The sequence below is a fragment of the Tyto alba genome, unplaced genomic scaffold (genome assembly GCF_018691265.1).
Source record: "Tyto alba isolate M040663 unplaced genomic scaffold, T.alba_DEE_v4.0 Super-Scaffold_6, whole genome shotgun sequence".
In the NCBI taxonomy this organism is placed as follows: domain Eukaryota; kingdom Metazoa; phylum Chordata; class Aves; order Strigiformes; family Tytonidae; genus Tyto; species Tyto alba.
Window position 1 is genome coordinate 6,995,921 of NW_024881327.1, and position 27,080 is coordinate 7,023,000.

The window sequence follows — 27,080 nt, forward strand, 5'->3', positions numbered from 1 at the left end:
AGGCAGTGCCTCTACATTCTCTTCAATGGGTAACAGGACATTGAAGATGCTCTTCCTTTACCCACACATTTCCTATTACCAAGTCCAAATTAATTTGAAGACTCGAGAATTAAAGCTGCTTGGCAGTTTCCAAGTGGTCCCTCTTCTGTATGCTGCGCTTACAGAAATAAACTCCCTTCCTCACTCAAAAGACAGACTGCTCACATCCACCATCTCACCTAGAATTAACATGAGACTGAAAAAAAAAAAGAGGAGGTGCCAAAACCCACTACAGAGCTGCTCCTAAAACTGGGTGTCAAATATGAGTCGAACCAGCAGGAGAAAATAAGGTGTGCATCACTCCACACAGTACATTTCACACATCCTACCAGGGAATTAACGCATAGCAGCTGATAGATTTTTCAAGTCACATCCTTACTGTATAGCTTGAATTTGTGGATGCAGTTAAGAAATTAATTCATTTATCTCCATGGAAATTCTTGATGCAGTGTTTGAATGTGTTCTAAAATCCTGAAATAGAAAGATATCTAAAGGGCCATAACGCTATGGAAGAAAGGAACGAACCATCTGGATACTACCCCTCAGTGCTTAACAGCCAAGAAAGTACAGAGGTTTATGTTAACGGTAGAACAAAACTTTGTAACTCTCCTACCAATAAGGAGGAGAACTTAAAGTAAATGTCAGCTGAAACACAGATGGTCTCTTCCTCAGAAAGAGATTTTGCTGTCACGCAGTTTCTTCAGACATCATGACTAGCTAATCCAGTTACTAATGTGCACTCCATGAGCCTCACCTTCGCTACTACCTGAATGTCTTAATTTCTACAATTTTAAATTCATATTGCACGGCAAGTTTCTATAGCTGTCCACTGATTTTATGTCCATTCATTTTTAATTTATTAATATTTTTCCCCCCTTGTGTTATCACTAAGAAGTAACATCCTATGCTGCCTATACAGTTTTATATTTGCGCCTCGTTCTGGAAATCAGTCAACAGGCGGAATTTTACAACTAGAGGGTGCTGGAGGACCATAATGTGATATGGTATGCAAAACTCTCAATGACCTTTAGTGGAAAGAAGAAAAATAAATCAATTATTACTGCTCAGTAGGACAAGTTAATATATTCCTAGGTAATACAAATATTGCAATATTATCTAGTGTAAGTAAAAAGAAAATTAATACTTTATAGCTGGTACTGTTTTATTTTAAATTCTGTTTCAAATTTGCTGTCAAACTTTGCTTCTGTCCTTAGTTTTTGTGCTGTAATGAATGAAAAGCCTTTATCTTAACAATACACATTTCTTTTGCTTCCTTTTGTGTGAGTTGGAAAGCAATTACAGTGTATTATTGATTAAATGTTTTATGATAAAACACAAAAGCCATCAAGTAAGCAGGAAAGCAAGAAGGAACAAAGATTAATTTAACAATAAAATCTATAATTGAGATTATACAGATAGAATATGGACATTAATTACAGATAAATCACTTAATAAGAGTTCTAACAAGAAAATTATCTTCCAAAATTCATATAATTTCCAACACAGGGTAATTATTTTCTTGCCTTCCAGTACTGTAAGAAAAAATACAAGTATGAGAATAAATAATGTCTGTACAGCACTCTGACTGTAAGTATAAAAATTACCCCTCCCTTCCTTCCTCTCTTTGGCTTATCCTTATTGCTTCTTAGAGTCTCTGACAATTCTTCAAATACCTTCAACAGACAGAAATATTGAAACTTTGAACTAGACCTTAAAGATAGCATTCCCACCCCATTTCAGCCTGGCTCAGTAACATCTTGGATTTCCCTTCTGTTTCCCCAGATCAGAAAAAAATCCAAAGGACAAACTGTGGCCACCCGGTAAAGTGGCTCCCTGCAATCTCCACGAGGAAGTGGCCAGGGAGCCGGTGCAAGGTGTGTGGCCGTGTTCTGAAGGGCAGATGTCTGCGACCTAAACACGAACAGTTGCCGCCGGGCTGTTGATCACAGAGCGGCAGTGGTTAGAAAACTCCCTGGGCACAGGCACATCCGCCAGACGCCCAGCGAAGCCAGCGTGGCATGCTTCTCTCTTTTTATGTCCATGCTTTTGACCTTCTGGTTGTGCGGCCTTGCCACATGCGGGTAACACTCACGTGGTGGGCAATCCCCAAGTGATCCAACAGCCCACTTGGGGCCTGCATGGGCTCAGCACACCCCGGACCGGCGAGAAATGTAGCACAACAAGTGCAATTGTGCCTGATTCCGCACTACGGAAGGTTTCACGTGTTTAATTCAGTTCCTTCCTAGCCCATGAGGAGCCAATAATTCCTTTTGTGAATTGCCAGGTTAGCAGGAACTGTCTTATTTTCACATTTTAAATAACCGCAGTGTCCCAGATTTACAGGCGGAGACACGCTTCGCTACGGCACACTCTGGAGACCTGAGGCCCAGTCCCTGCGTGTTCCCAGGGAACACACACCGCTCGGACACCTGTGTACAAGCAGCTTTCTTTTGGCTGTTTTTCACCTCACGACTCGCTCTTACAAAGGGATGTACCCTGGCACCCACAGGAGACCACAAGTCCTGCCCTACACGTGTTTAGGTAGCCCCCGTGTTATAGGGTTTCCTCCAGAAAATGGAGAACATTCTCCTATCAGAACTGTTCCACATGTAGGACCTTACTCTCCAAAAAGCAGCAGCCAAATCAGTGAGTTTGTGAGGGCAAGCATTAACTAACACACAGGCACAAGGCTCATGATGTATTTAAGAGTCTCATCCCCTCAGACCTTTGGACATGTCTTCACTTCTACTGGTGGCGAGGTGTTAGCTTTGGCCATCTGTGCAGGCAACAGGCAAACAAAAAAAGTGTAACTAGTGATAAAAATGGGATTTCATCCTGACAACAATTGGTTTGTTTGAACTGAAAGCTTTCAAGGGGACAAACAGAACAAACAGAGTAAGGTGTATCTGAACTCAACAGCAGAAAAAATGTGACTTGTATACTGCAGGCTCGCCAGATGCTACAGAAGATGAGCCAGAGGAGAGAGTAATGCAAAAAAGTATAACATAATCTGAGACTGAACTGCATCTTGTCATCTTTCTCTAAAACTCCTGATACCTTCAGTTTAGAAAGGGGTCTGTTTGTTTTTGACATATTGTATGTGCCCAAGGAAACAGCAGTCAAAATCTGGCCCCAGGTTTTACAGTCAGCATGTTCTCACACACTTAAGTGTGTCTGCTTGATGGATACAATTGTCTTTTTTTTTTAATTTTTTTTTTTCTAAATGAGCTGATTTTACAAAATTAGTAATTCTCTGATCTTTATTTTTCCACATAGACAAGATCAGCTTATTCAATGTTGCCTTCACTTACAAAGTCTAAATAATATGAATTACATCTTAGCTTTTTCTTCAGCAGTGCCACCTAAAATTACACAAAAACAAGATGTTTGGGTTTTTCTTTTTCCTCTGGATGTCAGCAGAAAAGCTGTTAAATACTACATACACTAGAATACTGATTTTAATAATACTCAACGTGCACATCAGTTTCATTGTCAGAAACACTTTAAATCTCTGTATGTTACTAATAACTGAAGAGCGTTATTCAGCTTTATAATGTAGTATGCATTGTCCTTCATATATATTCCTAAAGCAGGATGTATGCTGTACACTTATATACAACGCTGGTCAGAGCACAGACATTGCGGTGTCATGCGTTCATTCAAATTTCAGATGCCGTATGTTCAGTACAACTGCATGGCATCAAAATGCAACATACTGCTTTGCAAAGGCAAATAATTTCACACAGTGGCCTTCATGACTTGGAAGGGGTAATGAAATGGGATATATTTTACATTTATGAAAAAATAAATAAAAGATCTATCATAAATAGATGGACCAGTATATGACATTGAAGAACAAGAAGCAAAAAGGGAACAGTGCTCTTGCATAAAGATCAATTCTCTTTGCTGCTGATGGAATGACAGGCTTGGGAGGAGGAGGCTTCTTGTTGTTCTTGGCTTGAGATTTCCCGAGCCCATTGTTGACTTCAATGGGCTTCCCGTAACAGTCATAATTCGATAACTCAAAATCCCTTGGCAAGCTTCCAACAATGCTGAAATCATTGGATCTCAGATCAGATTTCGAAGTGCAAACTTTTTTGCATCTGGTCTCACCAACCTATGAAATAAAGAGTGAGGGGAATCATGATCTACTCTCCAGATTTCATTAACAAACCTAATGCAGCTGCTAGAGAACACTGCAAACAAACATATAGGAAATTACTTGTTGATAGGCATACATTACATCAGCTTAATTTGCTGAATGGTTGCATTATAAAGTACTTAAGGATGATCAGTCAATCATACAAACTAATCCAAACATTCATAATTGTGTAATTTTTCATGCACAAGGTGCCTCATGCTGTGCAACCTGTTATTGTTAGACTCCTTCATTTTAAGCCGATAGAAGGGGGTTGAATATTTATGCAGAGTATTTTTGGAAATAAGTTCTATGCTGATGAACCTGCAGGACAGATACTATTCAATACTTACATTTTTCTGAGGCCTGGAAGCTATATTCAGAATTAACTCTAAAATTCAATGGTTGATGCAAAATTAAAGTCTATTCTGGTTCTACGTAGTAGCCGGCTCAAGATCCTGTATCTCATCCTCGAGTGACCACCTTGCATGGTGAGAAAGCACTTTCTCTGCACCTGCAGTCCTTGGTGCCTCTCTAAAGACAGGTAACAAAGATGTGACACCATTCTCAGCCCTCCCTGGGCACTGGAGAACTGCGTAACTGGGAAATCTAAATGCAGCAAGTGAATACCTGTCTTTCCTGCAGCTCCGTCAATGCTCTTGGGGATCAAGTACTACCATGGTACGGGTAATTCCTTGTGAATCATTCTCTTCTAAAGACCAGACAATCATACTGGCACAGACAATGAACATTTAAAAGAAAAAAAGTATTTTTTACCCTTAAAACTGAAGTGTTTTGGGGAAAAAACAACCAACCAGGTTCTGTATTCCCTCCCTTGGATTTTATAAAGTTTATATTTCGGGTACAACAAATCTCTAGGAGGACCAGCCCCACACTGTTCAAGGAGCTTGAAGGGATTTGGAGACTACTTGGAAGGCACTGTGCTTTGTGACTTGGGTGAGTCTCTCCCGAAGTTTCATTTCAATCAGACTATACAGTAAAGCAGAAAAAAAAAAAAAAAAAAAAAAAAAAAAAGAGTACAGGTTCTGAAACTTAACTGAATTATTAATAATGCCATTTTTTTCACATATTGAACCTGAGAGTTCGTTGGAAAAAATGCCAGCTTGCAGATCAGGTTATACACATGGGCAACTGACATTAACATAAGTTTCACTAGGGCTTCCTGGAGCCAGCGATTCAGTAAAACTTGGTTCCTCCAGAAGCTGCCTGTCCCTCCTTCCCAGCAGCCTGTCTCTCCTCCTTTACTCTCTGCTCCCTCCACCTCTGGTTTTCTGCAGTCTTAGGCTGATCAGGATATTTGCATCATCACATTTTGTAACAAAAATAATAATAGTGAAATACAGCACCAGACTTCTGGATGAATGAAAAATATTCTGGAGAACATTGTTAGCTTCTCTGAGACAACTGACAAAGTATCCTGGATGAAAAGAACTGAGGCAGTCAGGAAGTGACCTAAACTTCAAATGGGGCTTTTCCTCCTATTACTGACAATGCTGATTCTGGTGAAAGGTAGAAGAGAAACACAGCACTATTCCCTCAGGAAAGAGTGGATACACCTCAGATTTGCCAGACTCATACTCCTCAGGAAAACAGTAAATTTTGAAAGCAATGCACTAAAACTGAGGTGCAGGTTACACAACAAAACCACGATTACGGGTTATAAAAAACAAGATAGGTGTTCCACGAGAGTAAGGCAAAACTATGCATACAAACTTCCAGCGACTGTTTCTCAGTCATCAAAGAGCTGACAGACTGGGACAGCGTTCAGTCTTGGAGTAGCAGGGGCAAACTGTCTAGTAACGTGGTGACTGAGACATGTACGAACACGATTACGTGCCCCTGGGTGAAATGGGTGCTGTCAGTCAGCGATCTGAGAGGTTCCTTCCAATCAGATCATATCCAACAACATGGGTAATAAAGATACAAAGCAGACCCCTGTGCAATGAAAGGGTAACTTGCAGGACTGGGGTGCACGTTAACTGAAGAGTCACAGGAATATTACGTTTTTCCCATGGTCACAACTAGTGAGATTTAGTAAGGCCATTACAAGCAATAGAACCATGTATGAAATGACAAGCCTCCTTTTGGATTTGCAAGCTTGTAGTCCATTCCTCATACTACCAGCAATACATTGTAAAACTCAGTGATGCTAATTGTAGCCTAAGCACTCACATTTACAATACAGAATATTCCTGTTCCAACCACAGCATCTAGAGTGGTCCCCTAAAGGCTGCTACATGTCAGTCCTAATTCACTTGTGGGACAAACAAACCAAGGGAATTGCTTCTAGGTCACCTCTACCTTATAAGCAAAGGTCTGGTTGCAGCACGTTCACTCAGAGCTCTGTTTAGCTTAGTGTGAGCTGGAGTACTGATTTATCAGGGTGACACATCCCTTGTAAAAGCAACCTGGCCCAAATTTTTGTTTAATAACTATATGTTCCTTTGAAAAATAATTTATTTAAATTCCCTGGGTTTACAAATCCAGTGCGTTTCACTTTTCTATAGTTAGTCACTGCCTAGATATATTTTTAAATTTATTCTCGTACCAACACTCCAATATTTCTGTTGTTTTAATCTAAATTCACTTCAGTTGACCTACAGCTTTCCTTAAACAAAGTGAAATAACATATATTGAAAGTAGTTTATCTGCTTTTTATTCATCCTTTCTTGGTTTGTGCTAGAAGTGTAACGATATTCCCGACACTCACCCAGTGCTACAGGAACCATTTCCGTGGAAAATGGTACCACAGGACTTGATTTTAGAGCACTACACTGAAGACTTGCAAAGGAAGTAAAATGCTGTTAAATGTTATGTCATTTTGACTTCATCCTGACACAGAACTCAGTCCTCCTGGAAAATATACGACATCATTTGCCTTCTCCTGCCCCAGCACCACGATCCACGGGCCAGACCCAGCCCGCATGATGCTTCCACCAGTTCTATGGCTTTTCCCCTTCAGGGGACGGGGAGAGGCTGTTTGGGAGGGGTAAGCTGCTGGCACAGTGCAGGGCCTCCCCCTGTCCCCAGCAGAACCTGGTAGCTGCTCCTCGTCCCTCTGGCAAGGAGGTGAGGGGGCTGAGAAGGGCATGGGAAGGCATTGTGGCTCTTGGGGCTTGCCCCAAAACACAGAGCTAGCTCCCTTTTCTCCCTGGACCGGGCCACCTTGTCTGGGTTTGGTATGTTGGAAAGGACACCTGCCTTTTGATGAACAGCTCAGAAAAACCTAAATATGACTCCCAGAGGCCAGACGGCAGCTCGCGGTGAGCCCTTCTCACCTCTTCCAAAATTCGGGCTGACCGGTGCCTGCCGCCAAGCCCGGCACTTGCTGGGGCCGCTGCTTCAGAGCTGCTGCATGGGTGCCACCACAGTGGGGCCGTACCCCAGTCAGCTTTTGTTCGTAGAGTTAGGGGAACAATGTGCTAAGAAAATGGGGAAAGAGAAGAAAGGGAGAAGTGCTGCCTGTGCATGCAGACTGGCAGAGAGGGGGAACTAACTCCCCACCGCTGCCTCTGCTGCTTCTGGTGCTCCTCATCACTCTCCACGTTTACTGCCCAAACTAGTTACACTAGATTTTCCTTTAAAAACATCCAGGATGGAGAATTTTTTCCATGACCCACAAACATATGTACCTTATTTCTAACCTGAATTTACTTGGCTTCAAATTTCAGTCACGAGGCATGACTGTAGTTAGTCTGATTAACTGCTGGTACTTATAGATGGTAACAAATCTATCCTTGATTTTGCATAATTCAAATGATGTCACTGGGTCGACACATGAAGCCAAGTCAAATGTTCTTAAGAGTTTCTTACCTCCACATCATTACCTCTGTCAACCTAATTGATAATCTTTTAAAAAATTATATTCAGATTGATTAAATCAATAAACATACAGATCAGCTTTAATTTCACTGACCCATTTAAATTTATTAGCTAACACGGGGCTGAATTATGAATAATACTAATGATAATTATTATTTATGAATAATAATTTTTAGTCAGACCCCTGTTAGCTATGCAATATTTTCCACTGATTGATGTCAGGCTTATAATTATTCATGTTATGCCACTTAGCCTTTAAAAGTACTGGCACAAAGTTAGCTTCTTGCTGTCTTTTGGAACCCTCCCAGTTTTAATGAATTTATTAAAAAAATCAACATTAATGTTCCACAGCACTCATGGACCAGCTCTTTAAAAAATCCCAGATGCAACTTAAGCTGAAATCTCAATTGTAAAATGTCTAACTTTAATAGCTACTGTTTAACATCCTTATTGGCTACTGTCAATGAAAGCTAGTTCATCATCTGATTGAATATATCTGGCTTTTCCCTAAACACAAAGCAGAATATTTGTTCAGCACTTCTGGCTTTTGTGCTAATTCTTGGTATCTCTGTCTAGTATTGGACCAATGCTCTTGTTACTGGTTTTTGTATTCTTGCTATACAGATAAAGTAACTTCCTATTGCCCTCAACTATGCTAACCATATATCCCATTTGTTACCTACACCTATTATCTACACCTATTTTCTGGATTTTCACTGATATTAATTGCTATCAGCTTTTCCATTTGGCAGTGAGAAGAAAAGAGAAACGCTTGAGTTAATCTTCAGTCTTTGGGGAGTTTGTTTTCAATCGTGCAGTTTGTTGCTCTTTTTTTTTTTTTAATTAGTATAGCTTCCCTTCTGGTCTGTTACTGTTTTGAACATTGTCAGATAGCTCACCAGCATAATTTATTTTTTTGTGTTTAAATTCTTCCACCCAGATAAGAAAAAAATAGTTTTCAAATTTGCGAAATCTGTCCTTTCACAGCACCAAAAATGACTAGGGACTTGATTAAATCTGTTCAGTGCAAATAGAATAAAGATCGTTTTCAGTTGACTGTTCATCCTGTGATCAAGTTCTCTTTATCCATCAGGATGAAGTGTAATATCAAATGCCATCATTTTGGGTTCGAGAATTTTTGAGAGCAGAAATGTATTGTCCATAATTTCTAGCAAAGCCTCAATCATGCTATAGCACTGGCAGCTTCTCAAGCTCAGCACGCGTCCCTCAGGATGAAGTGACTCCCTACTGTAATGCAGCATTCTCTGCCCTGCACAGCATGTCTTCTCTGCCATAAAATCATCTCTCCTGTTGCATCCAACCTCTTTTTGGCATGCAGATCTGTCACTAGTGCTGCCAGTTGTGTAAGAGTCTTCCACACAAGACGAAGGAGGAGTTTTCCAGCGAACTCTGTCATTAGTCTTTCTTGCATTTGTTTTGTGCTCTTCTCTTGCTCTTGCCATAATGATAGATGTAGATCATCAATAAATTAATGATTGTTTAGCATTAGTGTGTATTCAGACTGAGCGTATTTTCTGGTGCAGCTCAGCAGCAATTTGCTGTCACATTCCAAATATTCCTTGCAAAGTACGGTACAAAAAATATTTATGCATGAAATATCACAGAATCACAGCATAGCTGAGGTTGGCAGGGACCTCTGGAGATCATCTAGTCCAACCCCCTGCTCAAAGCAGATTGCCTGGGGCCTTTTTACAGTCATGTTCTGAATTATCTCCAAGGACAGATACGTGAGTCACTAGAGCAGAAAGTACCTACTCTGTACCTGAAATGCTGTCAGGAGCTATTAAAATAGACTGCAGTCTGTGGTTTTGTGTACGAGGTAAAACGTAAACTTAGTTTCTGGTGGTTCTACAAGAAAAATCTGAGTCTGGCGTGCCACTCAAGGGGAAAAGAAAATATAGAAAGATCAGGTCACCACAAGTCACCACCAGTGGTCAGATATATAATAAATCAGTAGAGATGAACATAAGCCATACCAGGTTTCAGACCCTAGATATGGTTCTGCCAAGATAAGGCAAGCAATAGCACTACTTCTTTTTAAAAATAACTGAGTTTCGAGCTATTACCTCCACTTGCATAGCATTATTCATCATCCACCAGAGCCATTCTTTTAGCAAATGTACTCTACAGGCATCAGCACATTATCTGTGGGGGACAGCTTCTATAAACAGGCTGATGAGAATGTGACTTTCCAATTCGAGGGGTGTTGTTATAGTTAACAGTGCAATCTCTCCCTGTAATCACGCCACTGGTGAAAGCAAAAAGAAACTGATTTATCTTCAAAACATTTCCCTTTTTACTTTCTTTTCTTACTGTATGGTGTTCATTGCTAGGAAACACATGCAAACTCCTATTGAGGATTCCCAATAAAAGAGCCAGTGCCAGCAGTTACCACCAGGTTGCATAATTTTCTCCTCTGCTTAGAACAGCATCTACTTGCAGCTAAGAAAGCCAAACTGTACTCTCTCATGGCTTCTTGCCTGTAAATGCATAGCCATTGCTGCACCTAGAAAAACACATCCGAAGCGCTAATGTTGAATTTTCTGTTTTCTTCTACAGATTAAGGGTGATCTTGCCAGATGGACACTTGACTTTAATCAGATAGTCATACTGATAAATTTCTGGGCTTAAAATGGCACTGAAATTTCAAGGGTTTTTGTTGGAGGGGGCACGAGTCATAAAGCATGGACTCGGGGGTTTGGCATATGCTGGCAACATACAGCTTTTCCGTCAGCCAGCACCCAGGATTTGGTGGCGAGGAGAATCCGTGGAAGCCTTTCTCCGTCTTTGGGTGACTGGCGAATTGTAAGCATTGTTTCCATCCTGCTATCTTCACTGTCACTGTTGGTGACTATCAGTTATGATCACTGACTCTACTGACACAGTGCCAGAAGTGCTTTCTGCTGAAAACTTCCAGGTGGGCCCCTCCAGGTTATGTTACAGGGCGTCTTTTCTCCTCACCTTCAACTATGAAGGGCATCAAGCTTTTAATATTTAGGATATACTGAAAGGTTTATCCCTTTACCCAATTTCTTGTCATAAAAAAGGAACAATAGCTGCTTGTATTTTTAAGTATGATCACGTGTTTTTTTTTTATGGCTTGTTTTTTACTAATATCAAACATGCCAAGTCTCCAGACCAGATGCCATTTTTATCTTTAACAAACAGAGCAAACAGATGAAAACAAGTTGCTCCACGAGGGCTGGAACCAGGGATACCTGGCCACTCCACTTGCTTCCCTGCACTCCCTCTGATCCTTCCCATGCCTGGGACCTTCACACTCGAGCAACCCCCCTGTACCTCACACACTGGCCCCCTCCCCAAATCTCCTGCAGAGCCATCACTGCTGCAACACTGCATGGATGCAAGAGGCAGCAAGAGTGCAACTTGCTGCTCAGGGAATGCTGACAAACTGGCCTGGCACTGCAATCAGGAGCATTGTAAAATTAAATAATGTCTCTTTTTAAAATTAAGTTTCCCCTAATAACTTACAGATATGTATCAGCAGCATTCAATTAATGTCTCACAATAAATAAGTGTTTCATTTAAGCTGGAGAAACACTTATAAATGCAATTATTCATGCTGTCTATTTTTCTCCACTTGGAGTTTTCTGCTTCCAGGTTTTTCCTGTTGTCTTTGAGTCCCATCTGGTCTATCCACTGTTTTAAGCCTAGCTATGGTGAGATTTCCAGCTATATCTCAGTCACTTTTGCCTCAGAATCACCTCCTATGTGGAAAGAGAACATCCTCAAACATTTCTGTGGGATGCACAGTTGTTCCAGGGGTGCAGCTGTCAGTTGCCCTTTTCTCCTAAAGCTACACGTTGGTTCGCCTAAGTCTTTCCAGACATCTAGCACAGTATTTGCTCTCTCCTCACACACAATCCTACACGATCCTGATGAGAAACAGTTCCTAAAGTTCTGGGACAGCACTCTGGCCTCTTTTTGTTTCATATTTTTTATGCCTTTCAACATACATTTTTTTTGCATTACCTGTTTCTTTAATGTTTCTCTCCCTCATATATTTGCCATATGACAAATACATTCTCTGCTTGATCATTACTAGGTCTGTATGGGAGCAATCCAAATTTTGTGGGGCAGGCCTAGTTTTGGATTAGGAATCAGAGCTACCAAAAGATTTAGACCTGATTTAGGAATTTAGTACAAGTTGCTCCAAGGCTGAAAACTTTCAAAGTACTCCTACGTGGTAGCTGGTTCAGAGAGGGAGTTTTCAGCTAGGCAGATTTATAACATTCAGATATATAAAATCTAGCATCACTCTCCTACCACATCCTGATGTCAAATGATGCATTTGTCTGGGAACTTTTTCTATCTCAGCCTGGTGATCTTCCCAGAAATTACCCTTCCCCAGGTAGCCTATGTTTCAAGCAGGTGTCTGGATAAAAGCTGGATCACTAGACATGAGGGTTGGAGACCACTCAGACACATGACTAGCTTTCACAGCAATGAATACATATTTCCAGTATGTCTTGATAAAGAAATGTTTTGTAACTCCGTGTATAAAAATCATCAGAAGCTACACATGCCCAAGACTCCATATAAATCCAGCACAGATTATTGTTGAAGAGATTATAGATATCAGAATGTTAAAGGTCTCTGGTAACAAATTGGGAAGACCCTGAAAAGTGCAGTTCAAACATGAGATGCTGGAGCTGACATTGCAAGATCACGGAGCGGAGACACTGCAAGATCTTCAAGGCAGACTGAGGTCTGAATCCTAAAAACCTTCAGCCTGCTGCTAGACACCATTCATGGGGAATATTGCTTAATTTTTGTGGACAATGACTCCCCTCCCTCTAAGTCCTAAAATGCACTCTGCACCCATACTTGCCTTCTTGAAAAAAACTGTTAAGATATTAAAGGATAGCATAGGTGATAAAAGTTATACTTTTATTCTCCTTATGGCTATGACAATGGCAAGTATCTTAAATGGTGTACACATCGAGGAGAGACAGTAATTTAGCAATTTGGTTTTGTTCACACTACTGAAAAACTGTAGGTTTTTGTTAATTTTATCATTGATCAAGCTGAAAACTTACACTTGTTAAGTACTTGAAATAGGAATAAATAGATTTCATGATGCTCCGATGGACTGTTGAAACTGTTTTGTCACAAGAAACAGCTGAATTTGGGACCTGCAAATTTCTGAACATAAAAATATCACATTTGGTTGAGGAGAAGCAAAACTAGAGCGGAGTCATCTTTCTTTCTACTCAGTTCCCACATTGCCTGGGCTTGGGGAATTAGTTGTGGTACAAGGCAAAGCAGTCCTGGGGTTGCTCCAAGCTGACCTTGGTTGCCTGCCAAAACAGTTCCCAGGAGACTCTTCTACCAGATGAGAATCACAGTAGTTAAGTCTACCACGCTGCAATATCTGCAGCTCATCTGGACTGGGTGTAATTAGTTATAGGGCAATGCCAGCCTCATACTAGGACAGGGATTCTGCCATTCTGGTGTAAACTACTCCCTCCTTAAAGAAATGTTAAAGTTACATTGTATGCTACTAATATTATCACTTGGCTCTGGACTAATAGCTTTATTTTATACATCAAAATGAGTCATTGAAAACTATAAGCCAAATTCATCTTCCACATATTGTAGCATAACGTATTTTGTTCTGTAGAATAAATGTGAATTAAATATCACTCTGGACTGAGGGCAGTTGGCCTGGGATGTCTGGTAACTCTTGAAGCACAAACAGGGAGTTTTACAACACCAGGAAGCTAACGACATGATGAAAGCTTTGGCCTGCGCAAAAATGTACATCTCATCTTTATCCACAGGATGAGATCTGACTGATTTACCCATAAACACTATCTAGCGACACAAGAAATGCAGGAACTGTTTGACAGACAAACAGACATGTCTTTTGTTTACAAATGCCAAGATTTCTGGATCCCTGGCTTCAGAGATGCTTGACATGCAATGCGGTGCAGCTGTGGCCATCCCGGGGAAAGCAATGAGACGGGTGTTATTTGAGTACGCTCTCAGCAAATACTGACTGAGAGTCCTGTCCTCTGAATAGTTACAGTTTGACAGCTGCTATTTATTATGAGAAAAATAGCAACTGTAAAGCTGCTTGCTACTTTATTTACCTGAAGCTCAGCAGCAGCCATGGCACTAGGATATTAAAAGACAAAGTTTTCATTTAGTACATCTGACCCCAAATCACTAGGGATCAATTGGTCAGATTGCAAGCCATTAATTACCAGCATGTTTTTTTAATGCCTTGGCCACTTCTAAGATTAAGCACTATCCAAACCTCTTACGACAGCATATTCCTGTAATTGTGTTAATAGAGGATGATGCCGATTTTGCGTACACAGCTTTGCAGCGCCTACCTGTAAGGTGCTGATGTGGACAGGAGTCCCTGTGCCATTCACAGTGTTCTTCTTGGCAGCATTTCCACCCTTCCCTTCCGCTTGCTCCGCCCTGGCAATCTTTGCTTTTTCGGCTTCAATTCTCTTTGGATTGTTTAGCATTACCTGAACCACCGCATACTCCACCAGGGATGCAAACCCAAAGAGAAGGCAAACAATCAGCCAGACATCTAAGGCCTTCACGTAAGACACTTTGGGAAGTTCAGCAGCAAGAGTGGTACATTCAGACGCCAAGCTGAGCACTGAGAAAATACCTGCGAGAAGAAAAACAAAATACTGATTAAAGAAAACTGACCCTTATTGAGACTGGCTGTGCTCTTCCTCTGAAACAGACAAGACTGAATGATGTTTTGTAACAGTGAATGGGACTTCAGAATGTGGTCGGTGCAGCAGGTATACAAAGCGCACATGCCTTCAGTTAACGAACAAGTTAAGACTTAGGTAGGATATTGCAGTTAATGATGAATTATCAATAATGAGTACCTTGATTTTATAAACAGAGAAACATTAAGTGAGGCTAAACTGGTTGCTGTGATTTTCCTGCCCCATCACACATCACACAGTTGGGAAACAAACGTTCCAAAGACTTATCTTACAACATGCATCTAAGTCTGGGAAGATGGAAGAGAAATATATGATACTTAAACCAAAAGACTCCCATATCTTGAAATTAGACTCCCGTTGTCCCAGAAATCTGAGCTGTGCTACAGCAGGTGCAATTATCTCAATGACCTGCCCATAAGTGTGATGTGCAAACCTCAGGTGAAGTGGAAGTTTTTGCTGAAGAACAAAGCTGTACCAGCACATTAAAACGTCTGTCTTCCTGATTCACTGTGAAGATAAAAACACTGAGGTGACTGCGGGTCTACAATCATTCCCTACTTGAGCTTCCAGGCTCTAGAAGAAGCTTTCTAGATACAGGGTGTTTCAGGTAGCCCTTATCATGAAAAAAAACCCCACATCTGCAAAGGCTGTTGAAAGGTCACAATCATGGTCAAACTGGGTTTCAAAAAGAATTTCGCCTTAATAAGGCTTCCAAATGTCACCACTTACACAGGGCTTACATCATGAGAGACAAAACACAAGTCTGATCTCAAAGAAAGATTTCCCACAGGCTCCTATGAAACAGAAATAGTAGCATGAACAGCCACATTTGGAAAAAGGTAACTTTAGAAATGGCTGTCACGTGGGGGAAACGTAGTTCAACCTCCCAGTTCAGGATGTCCCATTTTGATTTTGTGAGCACCAATGACAAAAATCTTTAGCTCTGACTGGGCAGCTTCATGAAATGTAATTGATGTCTACAGAAAATGCTGGCCAAAAGGAGATACTCAGTCTCAACTTTGTTTCTTATATTGGTCACATATGCTATCCAAAGCATGAAAAATGGTGTAATTCATAGAGACATCATTTTCTTCAGATTTAAGTAACTGAGAATGCGAAAATGTTAAAAAACTGAGAGTATCTGTATTGGCCTATGAAAGTATTCAATTCTAGTTGATCATAAATAAGACATGGTTCTTTTGCTACTGTTCCCATTTGGATTTTAATAAGATTGATATGATACTTTATTTGGTATCAATCTCAAATGGGCAATTTATTAGCTGCTAAAACTCTGAAGAGAAATTATAAAGAACTAATTATGGACATATGATTTTAAAATACAAAATTCAATGATGTTTTATTTAGAAACGTGTAATATCAATGTATCATTGCAAAGCTGGCTTTTTTTGTCCATTGGGATAATACAGAATGGTCATATGTGCTACCTTAGATCAGAACGACATGGCAAATACTGAACAGACAATACTCAGTGGCCACTCGGGCTTATTCTCCATCTACTGTATCTGAAGCACTTAAGTACAGACACTCCCATAAGGATAGAAAGTGAGCAAAGAATAGTACCCTTTTTAAAAATAACTTATTTTTGCTGACAAACACCAGCTGTCTGAGCATGAACGCTAATTATGGTTCATAAGGAATTGCAGTAACGAGTACAAATAAGGCCATACTGCCTCTTCACATACACAGGACATCTCTGCCTTTGCCCAGCTTGCAGTTCGTTCTCTAACAGTGAGCAGGCATCAAGTACCATGCATGTCTATGCCAGACCTCTGAAAGGCAGCCGCTACCCTTACCCTGAATAACCAAATTAGCCAATGATATGGACTGGCTCAACATCTTGGATATTGTAATTTTTTTCCTACTAACTTTAAAAATGTTTGCTATCTTAATATGCGAGTATTATTATCATGCCTGGCACTGCAAACATATGTATAACCACTTTGTAGAGCTTAAAATACTAGATCTTACAATCTTGGATTTAATTCTACAAAACTAACTTACAAATTCTGCTAGCTGAGAAGATTTTAGTGCAGCTTTCATCTATTTGTTCAGTAGAGCAACTGAGGTCATGGTGACCTGCCACTAATTTCCTTTTGTCTGGACTCCTCAGATGAAAAGTTCATTCTCAGACTCTGAGAAACTTCTAGGTTTTCAAGGTAGCAATAAAGTGAGCTAGAAGCACAGAAATATTCTATTAAACAATCATTTGCTGCCAGACCAGAGTTGGCATGGACTTGGAGACCGCAGTACCAGAGCAGTAAGTTGCACCTCTGGCAGCAGCTGCACTAAGTGCCTACCTAGCACAGTCCAAAGCTCAAGGCTCAAACTTGAGTGAGGAGAATGAACAAATAAACTGCAAGATTAATTATTAAAAAAAAAAAAAAAAAAAAAAAAAGAAGAAAAAAATCCCCCTTTTCTTCTCAAGGAGCACTAAAGAGAAGGGACAGAGCTCATTCCTCCATGCTTGCAAAGTAAAGGGAAAGTTGGCCTCTCTAGGAAATTCCTCTGCATTTTTGTCCCTAGTGTGACAACACTCTTGATGGCAAAATTTAGATTATCAGGAAGGTTAGTTAGCTCTCAGCCTAAAGCACGACTGTACAGAGCTACTATTTTAAAAATACTACCTAAGTTTACATTTGGATAATATCTGAAAGTGCCAGTGCAGCAAAGCACTTCAGCACATGCTGCCAGATAAATAAATCTCCCTTTTTTGAATCCATCAAACTTACCTGCCTCAGCACTATCTCCTGGAAGTGAATTCCACAGGTTAATTATGTGCTGTATAAAATAGTATTTTCTGCCTTATATTACTGCTTTAAAAATGTCTGGCTTCATCTCACTAATGTTATTGAAAAAGGGAATATTCTGCCTTGCCTTTCTTATAATTCGATACCTCTAATACATTCTCTTCTCTCATTAAATTTAGTAAACTAGAAGACACAATCTTGCAATTCCTTCATACTAGTGTTTTAACATATATTTTTATGTCTCTCCTTTGAGACCCTACATTTGTTACAATTTTGTAAAATGAAGTGACTAGAACTAAGACAGATCTGAGGACAGGAGTGATGGGGGGTCATGCCTAGCTGCAGACATAGCTGTCCTTTGTATGTGGGGAATATATCACCGATCACTACTCAAAGCTTTTAGTTACCCTGTTGTACTCATCTGCCACTCTGGACTAATGCTTCACACTGCCAGGCCGCTGTGGGCAGACAGAAGTCTCATGTCCCTCAGATCCCTACAGCTCCAGGGAATATCTTACCCACCCGGGGGATCACATGGCAGTGAAGGGAAGAAAGGAATTTTGAAATGGATGCTGGCATGCTTTCCACCTGTAAAGAACTGGAGAGTCCTTTTCTGGGCTCATTAAAAGGTGAAACACCAGCATTTAATTAGACGATTCAGTGATATCAGCCTTTACATCATGTCCCCACAGCTGTTCAGACACCAGTCCTTTGTGGACTTCCACACCACCAGATGATCCAGTTGGGTGAAATGATACAGGTATAAATTGAGCTTGCAACTTATTTAATTCCTACATGGACACAAGCTTTTTCATTAATCAGTCTACAAAAACATATTCTGTTCACTGGCTCACAAAGTGTCTTGTATTCCTAAATCACCTGGAAACTTCTTTCACGGGGACCAGCAGCCAGCCCACTATACTTAATTCTAGGGACAACTGCATTACGATATTCCTAAGTAAATCTGAAGTAGCTTCTCATCTGGTGAGATCTGCGTCTAGCCATTGAGAGTGTAGTGGCCATTGGTAAAACCTTTTTGGGATTAGGTATCATTCACTTGACATGCAAATGTTAATCTTGTTAGATTTCAAGGTCAACAGTCTTCAAGGATGTAGCTTGAAGAGTTAGTTTGTTGCCCTCCTGCAAACTGGAGAAACACAAATCTTACCCCAGTGACAGTATTAACAACTTGCATTACTAAATACTGACTCATGATTAAAGGATAGTCAGATTTAGAGTTTTTTTGCTTCTCTGTGGATTCAGGAAAACTCACATAACCAGGCCAATGTTTAGTATCTTTAAAAATGCATGATTTCAGAAATGCAAATGCATAAAAGGAGCCAATAAACACTTACAATAAATCAAACAAAAAAGCAATAAATAGGCATGCATGTTTAGTCACACAGAAAACCATGTTACACAAATCAGCACTATGCCTCTTATAAATCTAATATATAATTAATAAGTCTGGTCAGCCATTTGAAGTGCAAGATTATAAAAGTGGAAATACAGCTCAGGTTTTGATTGTATTGGAGATCACTGTGTGAAAAATATTTTCAGTTCTTGTTTATATCTTTTTAATTTAATGCATGCTACATTGTCCTCAAACTTTTTTTCTTAAAATATCTTACGTTTTGCATTATGGAATGCATCCTTGCTACTTTTCAAGGTAAGAGATTATAGCTGCTACTTGATATCAAACTAATACAGATTGTGACTCCTCCCCAAGTAACTATTAATATTTTTAAAGGTCAAAAGAAAAAAAGCTCATTTGTGTTCTGAAATAGCTAGAAAAAAGATACAATAAATATAATGAAATAGTAGGTTTGTTACATTTAATTAGAGCAAGGTAGCCAGCTGTGGATCACAAGCCAAGAGTATCATGCCAGGCACCGTTCCCCAGATTTTAGAATAGAACAGCCTGTTTCAGTTGGAAGGGACCTACAACAATCATCCAGTCCAACTGCCTGACCAATTTGGGCCTGACCAAACGTTAAAGCATGTTATTAAGTGCATTGTCCAAACGCCTCTTAAACACTGACTGGCTTGAGGCATCGACCACCTCTCTAGGTGGCCTGTGCTCCAGTGTTCTGTCACCCTCAGTAAAGAAAGGCTTCCTAAAGCCCGGCCTAACCCTCCCCTGGTGCAGCCTTGAACCACTCCCCAGCGTCCCGTCCCCAGATCCCCGGGGGAAGAGCTCAGCACCTCCCTCTCCACGCCCCCCCCCGGGAGGTCGCCCCTCGGCCTCCTCTGCTCCAGGCCCAAAGCCCTCAGCCGCCCCTCACAGCCCGTGCCCCCCAGCCCCCCCCCAGCTCTGTTGCCTCCTCTGGACGCATTCAAAGATCTGAACATCCTTCTTAAATTGTGGGGGTTTTGCAGCTCTTAGTTTATTTTGCTTGTCATATCACTGGAGGAGAAAGAGGCATGGTAGATGACCTGAAGCGGGAGCAATGAGGCTTAGGCCAGGAGGTATGTGACCACTTTTCCACTTAACAAAACTGAGCACCATTCCTCCTCCAGCTGGCTCTTAACACGGAGATTTCAGCCACCCACTGCTGCAAGACTCTGCAGACCACAGACAGACTGGTAACGTGATGTGGCAGGTCCTGACTCCAAGATTTTCCAATGCTTATCAACACAAGTTCATGCACGTGAGGCTGCACGGGAGTCATGTCCTGTGAGGGTGTGGAGGTTCAAGTGTGGGCGAGAGGTTTCTGAGGAAGGCTGGAGGGATTCTGCAACTGCACCCGTGGGGTCTTGAAAACAGGTGCATTGAACCTCCCGGGACATGGAAAAGATTTGTAAAGCACGGACTTGGGGAGGTGGGAGTGCCAAGAAAAAGGGGAGCACGGGGAGGCCAGGGCATGAGGAAGGAGAGGTCACGGCATGGGGGAGGGAATCCAAATAGGAGAAGTGTCAGGATGCAAGAACTTGGCTTTGCATTTCATTGAGCTCTTGGGGTCAGCAGGTTTGGCCACCCCTGAGCTGGAGTCCCATGTACAATCCAATTAGTCAAGATAATATTGTTTTTATTAACTACAGGTCTTACTATTTCATAATAAGTGAAGGGCCTGCCTACTGTGTTGTGCTGAGCAGCATGAACGCACAAGCCTGAAGTACTCTCATGAACTGAGTTTCTAATGAAATAAAGCCAGTCAGGTAACAAGGATGCTAATTCTCTTCCAGACATCATTCTGTTTCTACTAATCTTCAGAAAAAACTGCTCCAAGAGGTACCTATGTAGAACCTCACTCATCATCCTTCTTTCTTGCTGATTATTCAGATTTTCAAATTCCTATAAACTGCATATTGCCAGTGTGTCTGCAGCATCACCCGTACATGGATAAGATCAGATTTGTCCAGGTTGAGAGAAGCAGAGATAGTGTGCTTCTCACACAAACGCTGGAACCGTTATCAAGCAAAGTCTTAATGCAGAGGTGGATTTTACGGGACTTGGAATGAGGAGGTTTCAGTGAAAATGATGAGTGGATAATGGAAGTGAAGTTGCTTTCAGTGTCCAGTGTCATGTTGTCAAAGCAACTGAGAATGGCTCAATGGTGTTAAAGTGGATTGTGACGGTATGTGTAAACGCAGGTTACCCAGTGGGACTCTTGCAGCACTTGCATCGGGATTGATCCAAAATGACAGCCAGGATAGAACAACAATTAGCAGTGTAGGAGCATAAACACCCATCATGTAAAATCCAACTTGTCTTCTTAAAGTGAAGATTACTTCTACACAAGTGTAATAACCTTTAAAGAAATAAATGCATTAAAGTTTAATGTGCTTTGCAGGTCAACCTCTTCTGCTCCATATCTTCCAGGCCTTCTTCTATTTAAGTTAAGAGCAAAAGTTCAATGATTTGATTTTCTTTATGAAGGCAAAGAGTACAATTTTTTAAAAAAAAAAAAAAAAGAAATGTTCAAAACACAGATCTATATAACTGCCAAGTGTGGTCAGGCATGTGGTACTCCCTGTGCTCTACATGGCACCCTCTGTCTTCTCACAGCGCATCAGTCATCAGTAACAGGCAGTTAAACTGACTCTCATCTTGATGCTGGCTTCAAGATGAGGTTCAGATAAAACCAATGGGTTTAGCAGTCATACGAGCTTAAGGTCATCTGAAAATGCTAACTTTGCATTAATTTCTGCAAAAAATGGAATTAAGAAACTTTGGGGTAGAAAGTTTAGAATGGAAAGAGCGGAGGTGAATGTAACTCTAAGCAGATTCCCCCAGTACGGAAAGCTGGCACCGGTGACTTCTAAAATTGGTACAGATTTAAAAAAGACTCTAAAAACACTGTAAATTTTGAAAACAAGGAATACCACCTCAAATCTTCTAAAATGAGTATCTAAAGCACACAAACATTTCAGAAAATATCTGTTAAGATGAATTCAATAAAAAATAAAGCTGCAGATACCAGGGGTTTTGCTGGAGATAACAGATGGATCAGGAAGACCGATAATCAGAAAACAACTTCTGTTCATATTTTCTCTCAGCAGAACTGGCATTTTTATGTTAATATTAACATAGTAGCATTGTAAAAACGATGTCATAAATTATGCTATCACAAGGAAAAGGCATTCCTATGTTATATTACAACAATCTAAAAATTTAGATCAGTCTATATCTATAAATAAAGTTGGTGGAAAGCAAATTTAGAAGATAGTATCTGTCAAAATATATCTGTTTATCATCTACATTTTGTCAGTTAAGTGCCACAGAATGATAAGTCATCTTAAAAATGCTGTTTGGGCATACAATAACCAAAATAACAAAACAATAAAACATTAAGGAAAAATTTTCTTGTGTGGAAGACACTATATGGCATTTTATAGTTCATTCTATCCTCTTCAATGAGCTGTTATAATTTCTAAATAGTTTCCAGATACTTTTAGGTTTTTATTTGCAAATGAAGGATGAACTTCAAAATCTTTATTTGTTTGCTTTATGTCAGAAATGCATTCCGTATGCTTTTGCATCATCTTTAATCAGGCGGAGAATTGTATCTAATGCCCTCACTATTCAGTTCGTGAGGTGCCTATTTGGAACTGTCATACGTATTGATAAACAAACAGGCAATTTGCAAATTTAAATATTCAATTTATTGCCCCAAAAAGTCACCTCAAATTTGTTTACCCTCTTTCTGCTTAGGTAGGTATGATAAATTGTCAGTTGAAGTAAATAGGCAGTAAAGATTAAGTTCTTAACAACAGGAAAGAATCTCCTACATAAGCCATAATTTTGAAAATTTGCTTCTACATGCAACACTGCGTCTTGATTACCTGACAAAACCCTAACTGATTTTAACTATGTATGCAAAATCTGCTTTTTTAAGTATGTGCAGTATAAGAATTTAAAGTCAATCAAACAACTACTGATTACTGAAAACACCCTTTAAAAATACTTCAGAGTACTAAAATATTCTATTCACATTAATGAAGTGTTAATTCCAGTCTTGATTATGAGATTAACATGGATTTTCTCAGTTTTTAAACAAAAAAGATTTGCAATAAGAGAATTGGGAAAACTTGAAAAATGTCATGTTGTCACTCCACATACTCTAATGGTTTTCTCATGTTCTTTCTTTAATGTTCAAATCACACACACACGCATAAAATGTGACCATTTTTCTGAGTACAGTGTCATTTCAATTTATGGTCACGAGGTACTGAAACCTGAGAGAACACTCCTAATTTTCTTTCCTGTTTAATGGTAAAATGTACAATTCTTAGATTTTTTTTTTAAGGTTCTTAAAAATACCAAAAATATCTAAATATTTTTTAGATTATTAATTTTAGATTTAGGGCAAAACTCAAAATGATGAGAATAACTTCACTAACAAGATAACAATCTTGAGTAAGTAATCCATTTTCCCCCAAACAGAATGTAAGCTCTCCAATTTTACCATTGGTATAAATTTTATTTTAGAAATGCAAGATTCATCCTTTTAATTTTTTACTACTTTATAGCCTATCCTTTTCATTACATTCATTGTTTAATTAAGAATAAAATATTCTTCTCACTGCTAAGCAAGCTTCTACCATATCCTGACTTAGTTTTCAATGTAATCACTGCCAGTTTTTGGTTGTGCTTTCACAAATGCAGAATTTTCCTGAACAGAGCTTATCTCATATTATTTACAAAGGGTAAATCACCCGAGATGATGGATTACATAGTTAGGCCAAGAATTCACCCATTTTGCAGTTAAAAAGCAAACCCCATTTCACTCTTCATTATCCTTTTTAAGTTAAATTTCTTAACTCTGAGATCTACTAAGGTTACTTGAGATTCAGACTTGGGATCTAGCTCAGGAGCAACAGCAAGTAACATACCCTTGACTTCAGCTGAATAGTCAATGAGAAACTTGTAGAGGATCCTCTGAGGAAGCTGCAGTGCCACAGACATCCTCACTGAATCTTAATGGGGGATTTATTCATATGATGCCAAAGCACTGACTAAAATACACCCTGCCGACTTCTGTTGTAGAAAGTCTTGCAGTTGCTACACTATGTGAGTAGCTTTGGATATAATTATAGGCAGGAATCAATTGAGGTAGAAAAGAGAAATCATTAGAAGCCAGACTACATAAACCATTAGATAAATTTGTGCCCACAATCAGAAAATAATCATAGGATTAAATAAATACAAGGCTGAGGATTATAAGACGTTTTTGATAATGACAGACTTTCCAGAACACTTAAAGAAAGGAAGAACCTGCAGGGCAAAGCATTTTAAGTTGCACTCTAATACTACCCACTTCTGGAACAAGGTTGAACCAGAAAACAAAAATTATCTTGCTTTGTTATAACTGGTATAATTCTATGTGAACATCCTTTCAGAAAAGTTAGACAATTGCAAGCAGAAATGAGTATTAGGACTATAGAAACAAAATGGTAATAGTATGATGACAAGACATGTTAGGAAACCCAAGACAAACATTTATTCTCATCTTCAACCTAGATGTTTCTATATTTGAATTAGTTTGCAGTAATCACACATGATAGTTACTATTTTATAAACTAACAGTTAAAAAGAAGTCCATTTTATCCCATGAAATGTAAAACAAGAACTGGAATACTAACCAATAACTATAAACAGTAATTGAAGGAAGCTTGAAGTTTTTTACCAAGGAAATAACTTATATTACCTACCTGTGCCTTTGTAATACTTGGTACAGTTACCATATTCAATATCCTCCTTTTTAATATCAAACTGAGGCAGAGCGATTTTCTCTAGCTGTACAGGATCTCCAGACTGCCAGATAAACCGTAAGTCATCAGTTGTGTAGCCAACTACAAGAACAAAATAATAATAATCATTTAAAGAACCCTCGTAAACTCTGCAAGAAAATCTAGCATATATGTATTGTACTCTTTTACTCTTTCTATTTCCTGTTCAAAGAATTAAATACAAAAATGAAATAATCCACAACTGAATTTTCATGTAGGCCTAAACTAGGACTTGCTGGGTGGAACACTGCATTATCAGAAATATTACACTGATTAAGAGGTGTTTGTTATAGTGCTTACTGTTTAAACAAAGAAAGCAAAGCTCTGTTCTCCACAGCTGTGAAGCCTCCATATTCATTCATACTCCAGCAAAGCAGGAAAAATACACTGAACTTTATCGGCACTCACAAGTCCTGGTAACTTCAAAAGAACAACTCAATTACTGTGATCAATCTTGGTTTTTGTGTAAAACAACCTTCCTGCTTAGTTGCTCAAATTAAAGGCCCCGATTCATGAGAGCCATGCTATTCAGGAAATACTTGACCAGGAATTTAAGTAGATTTATAGTCTTACTGAAATCAATTCAGTGCCTTCATGATCTCCTGAGTATGGGCAGGCTTCAGCAGACCTTCTGAGGGTCTAAATCACGATATATACACCACCACCAAGTGAGAGACAGTGGAAGTTATGCTCACAATATTCAAGCATAAAGCAACATTGATTAAATATGCATAATCATAATAATCATTTTACATCCCATATTTTCTGCTACCTGCTGTTTATTAAGGATTAACTTAATTCAAACAGAGATAATGTGTGTTAAACGGGAACAGAGATGGGGAAACATATAAAAGATGGAGTTGGAATGCAGTGTTTCACAATTCAACGCCTCTGAAAAATGCTTAAAGAACCATTCTTTTTTCCAGAGGCATTAGACAGATTTTTTTTTTAATCTTTGAAAAACAGCTGTGATTAAAAAAGGTAAGCTGTTCATAAGATAACTTCTGTAAGATTCACAACTTAATAAAAATCACAGTGTCTCAAAACTTCATGATGGAAGATAATATAAAAAAACAATTAGTTGTTTTAATGCTTCATTCATAAAATCAGTCTCACCACCTTACAACATACATCAAATCACAAAACTGCCAAGATCCTTTATGATAACAATTACTGGACAGTAAAAATTTTGTCTATAGGGAATGTGTAGAACTGGGGATCATAACTGCAGATACGAGAACAGCTTAATAACCGGCAGCCTTTTTTGTTTTGGAAATCTAGCAACTAGAAACAAAATATTAATTTGAAAATAAAGTAAGTAGAATAAAACTACCAGTGGCTAACAGGGAAAGCAAGCCCACTGTTGGAACTGGAGGGACAGATAGGAGGTCACAGGTACCATTCTTACTTTTGACAAGTAAATTAAAAGGCAGAAGAACGTTTAGTGCACACTGTCTTTCCAAAGGAGCAAATTCCTCCTGAATTTTAGTATATCAACTTAGCATGGAGAGATAATAAGGTTATTTAAATAAAGTTATTGAGAATTCTTTTATGAGTAGTTCTTCCTTGAATAACTAAACCTTGCAGTGCTTGTAAAGCAACCCAGACTGAGAAAGCTTGAGCAAACTTCCATTCATATTACTGTCTAATTCCAGCTTAACCCCAATCTGATTTGGGTTTGCCATGAATTTACTTCAGCTAATGTATATACATATTAGTGATGGGCAAAACTACTATAGACATACTACAATTCTAAAGGTAAAAGCTGGCAATCAAAAACTAAATTGTAAAGCTCTGGTATCATTAGTGCTATTACACTTGTCCCCACTGGGATGCCTTGCTTAACTTTGATTAACCTTGCTCTTTCTTCGGTTTTGTCTTCCCTCCCCTAATCTCACCTTCTCCACCATACCTGGTGGAGTAACAACTAAACAAAGTTTTTGTATTATAGCAGGAACAGGATGGAACAAGCCACCTTCCTTCTCTCTGCTTCACACCTGTCCTTATTCAGGAAAACAGAATTATCATGCAAGCGGGGTCTCCAGGGATCTGAGTATTGGGAAAAGGCTGTACTTGAGTAGGAACCCTTGTACTTGGGGAGCAGGAAAGATGATGGGTTTCAGAAACATTTTGGCTGCAACTTCCAGCATGGCATGAAGTCCTTCAGAGATGAGACCTCGTTGCCCCTTCATAAGATCAAATCACCTAGAGACACAGGACTGGTAAGGGAGACGTGCCTGACTGAATTCACAACACATCTTGAAACCCGTTTCAAAAGGTTTCATATTAAATGCTCTTAATGCATTAGCATCA

At 39.5% G+C, this 27,080-nt stretch overlaps 1 protein-coding gene across 5 annotated transcripts in view; it reads right to left on the reverse strand.

Moving 5' to 3' along the window:
• Positions 1-1,674: 1,674 nt before the first annotated feature.
• Positions 1,675-27,080, reverse strand: part of GLRB (glycine receptor beta) — a 52,247-nt gene continuing 26,841 nt past the window's right edge. For 3 of the 5 annotated variants that reach the window (XM_042808244.1, XM_042808243.1, XM_033007263.2), the window contains 4 exons: positions 24,690-24,830; positions 21,134-21,286; positions 14,404-14,696; positions 1,675-4,156 (listed from right to left, as the gene is read on the reverse strand). In XM_042808244.1, coding sequence (XP_042664178.1) covers positions 3,860-4,156; positions 14,404-14,696; positions 21,134-21,286; positions 24,690-24,830 — 884 coding nt within the window. In that variant the 3' untranslated portion in view covers positions 1,675-3,859. Of the gene's footprint in view, positions 4,157-13,144; positions 13,208-14,403; positions 14,697-21,133; positions 21,287-24,689; positions 24,831-27,080 lie in introns of those variants that run through there. The other 2 variants (XM_042808246.1, XM_042808245.1) reach the window with 2 other exon arrangements.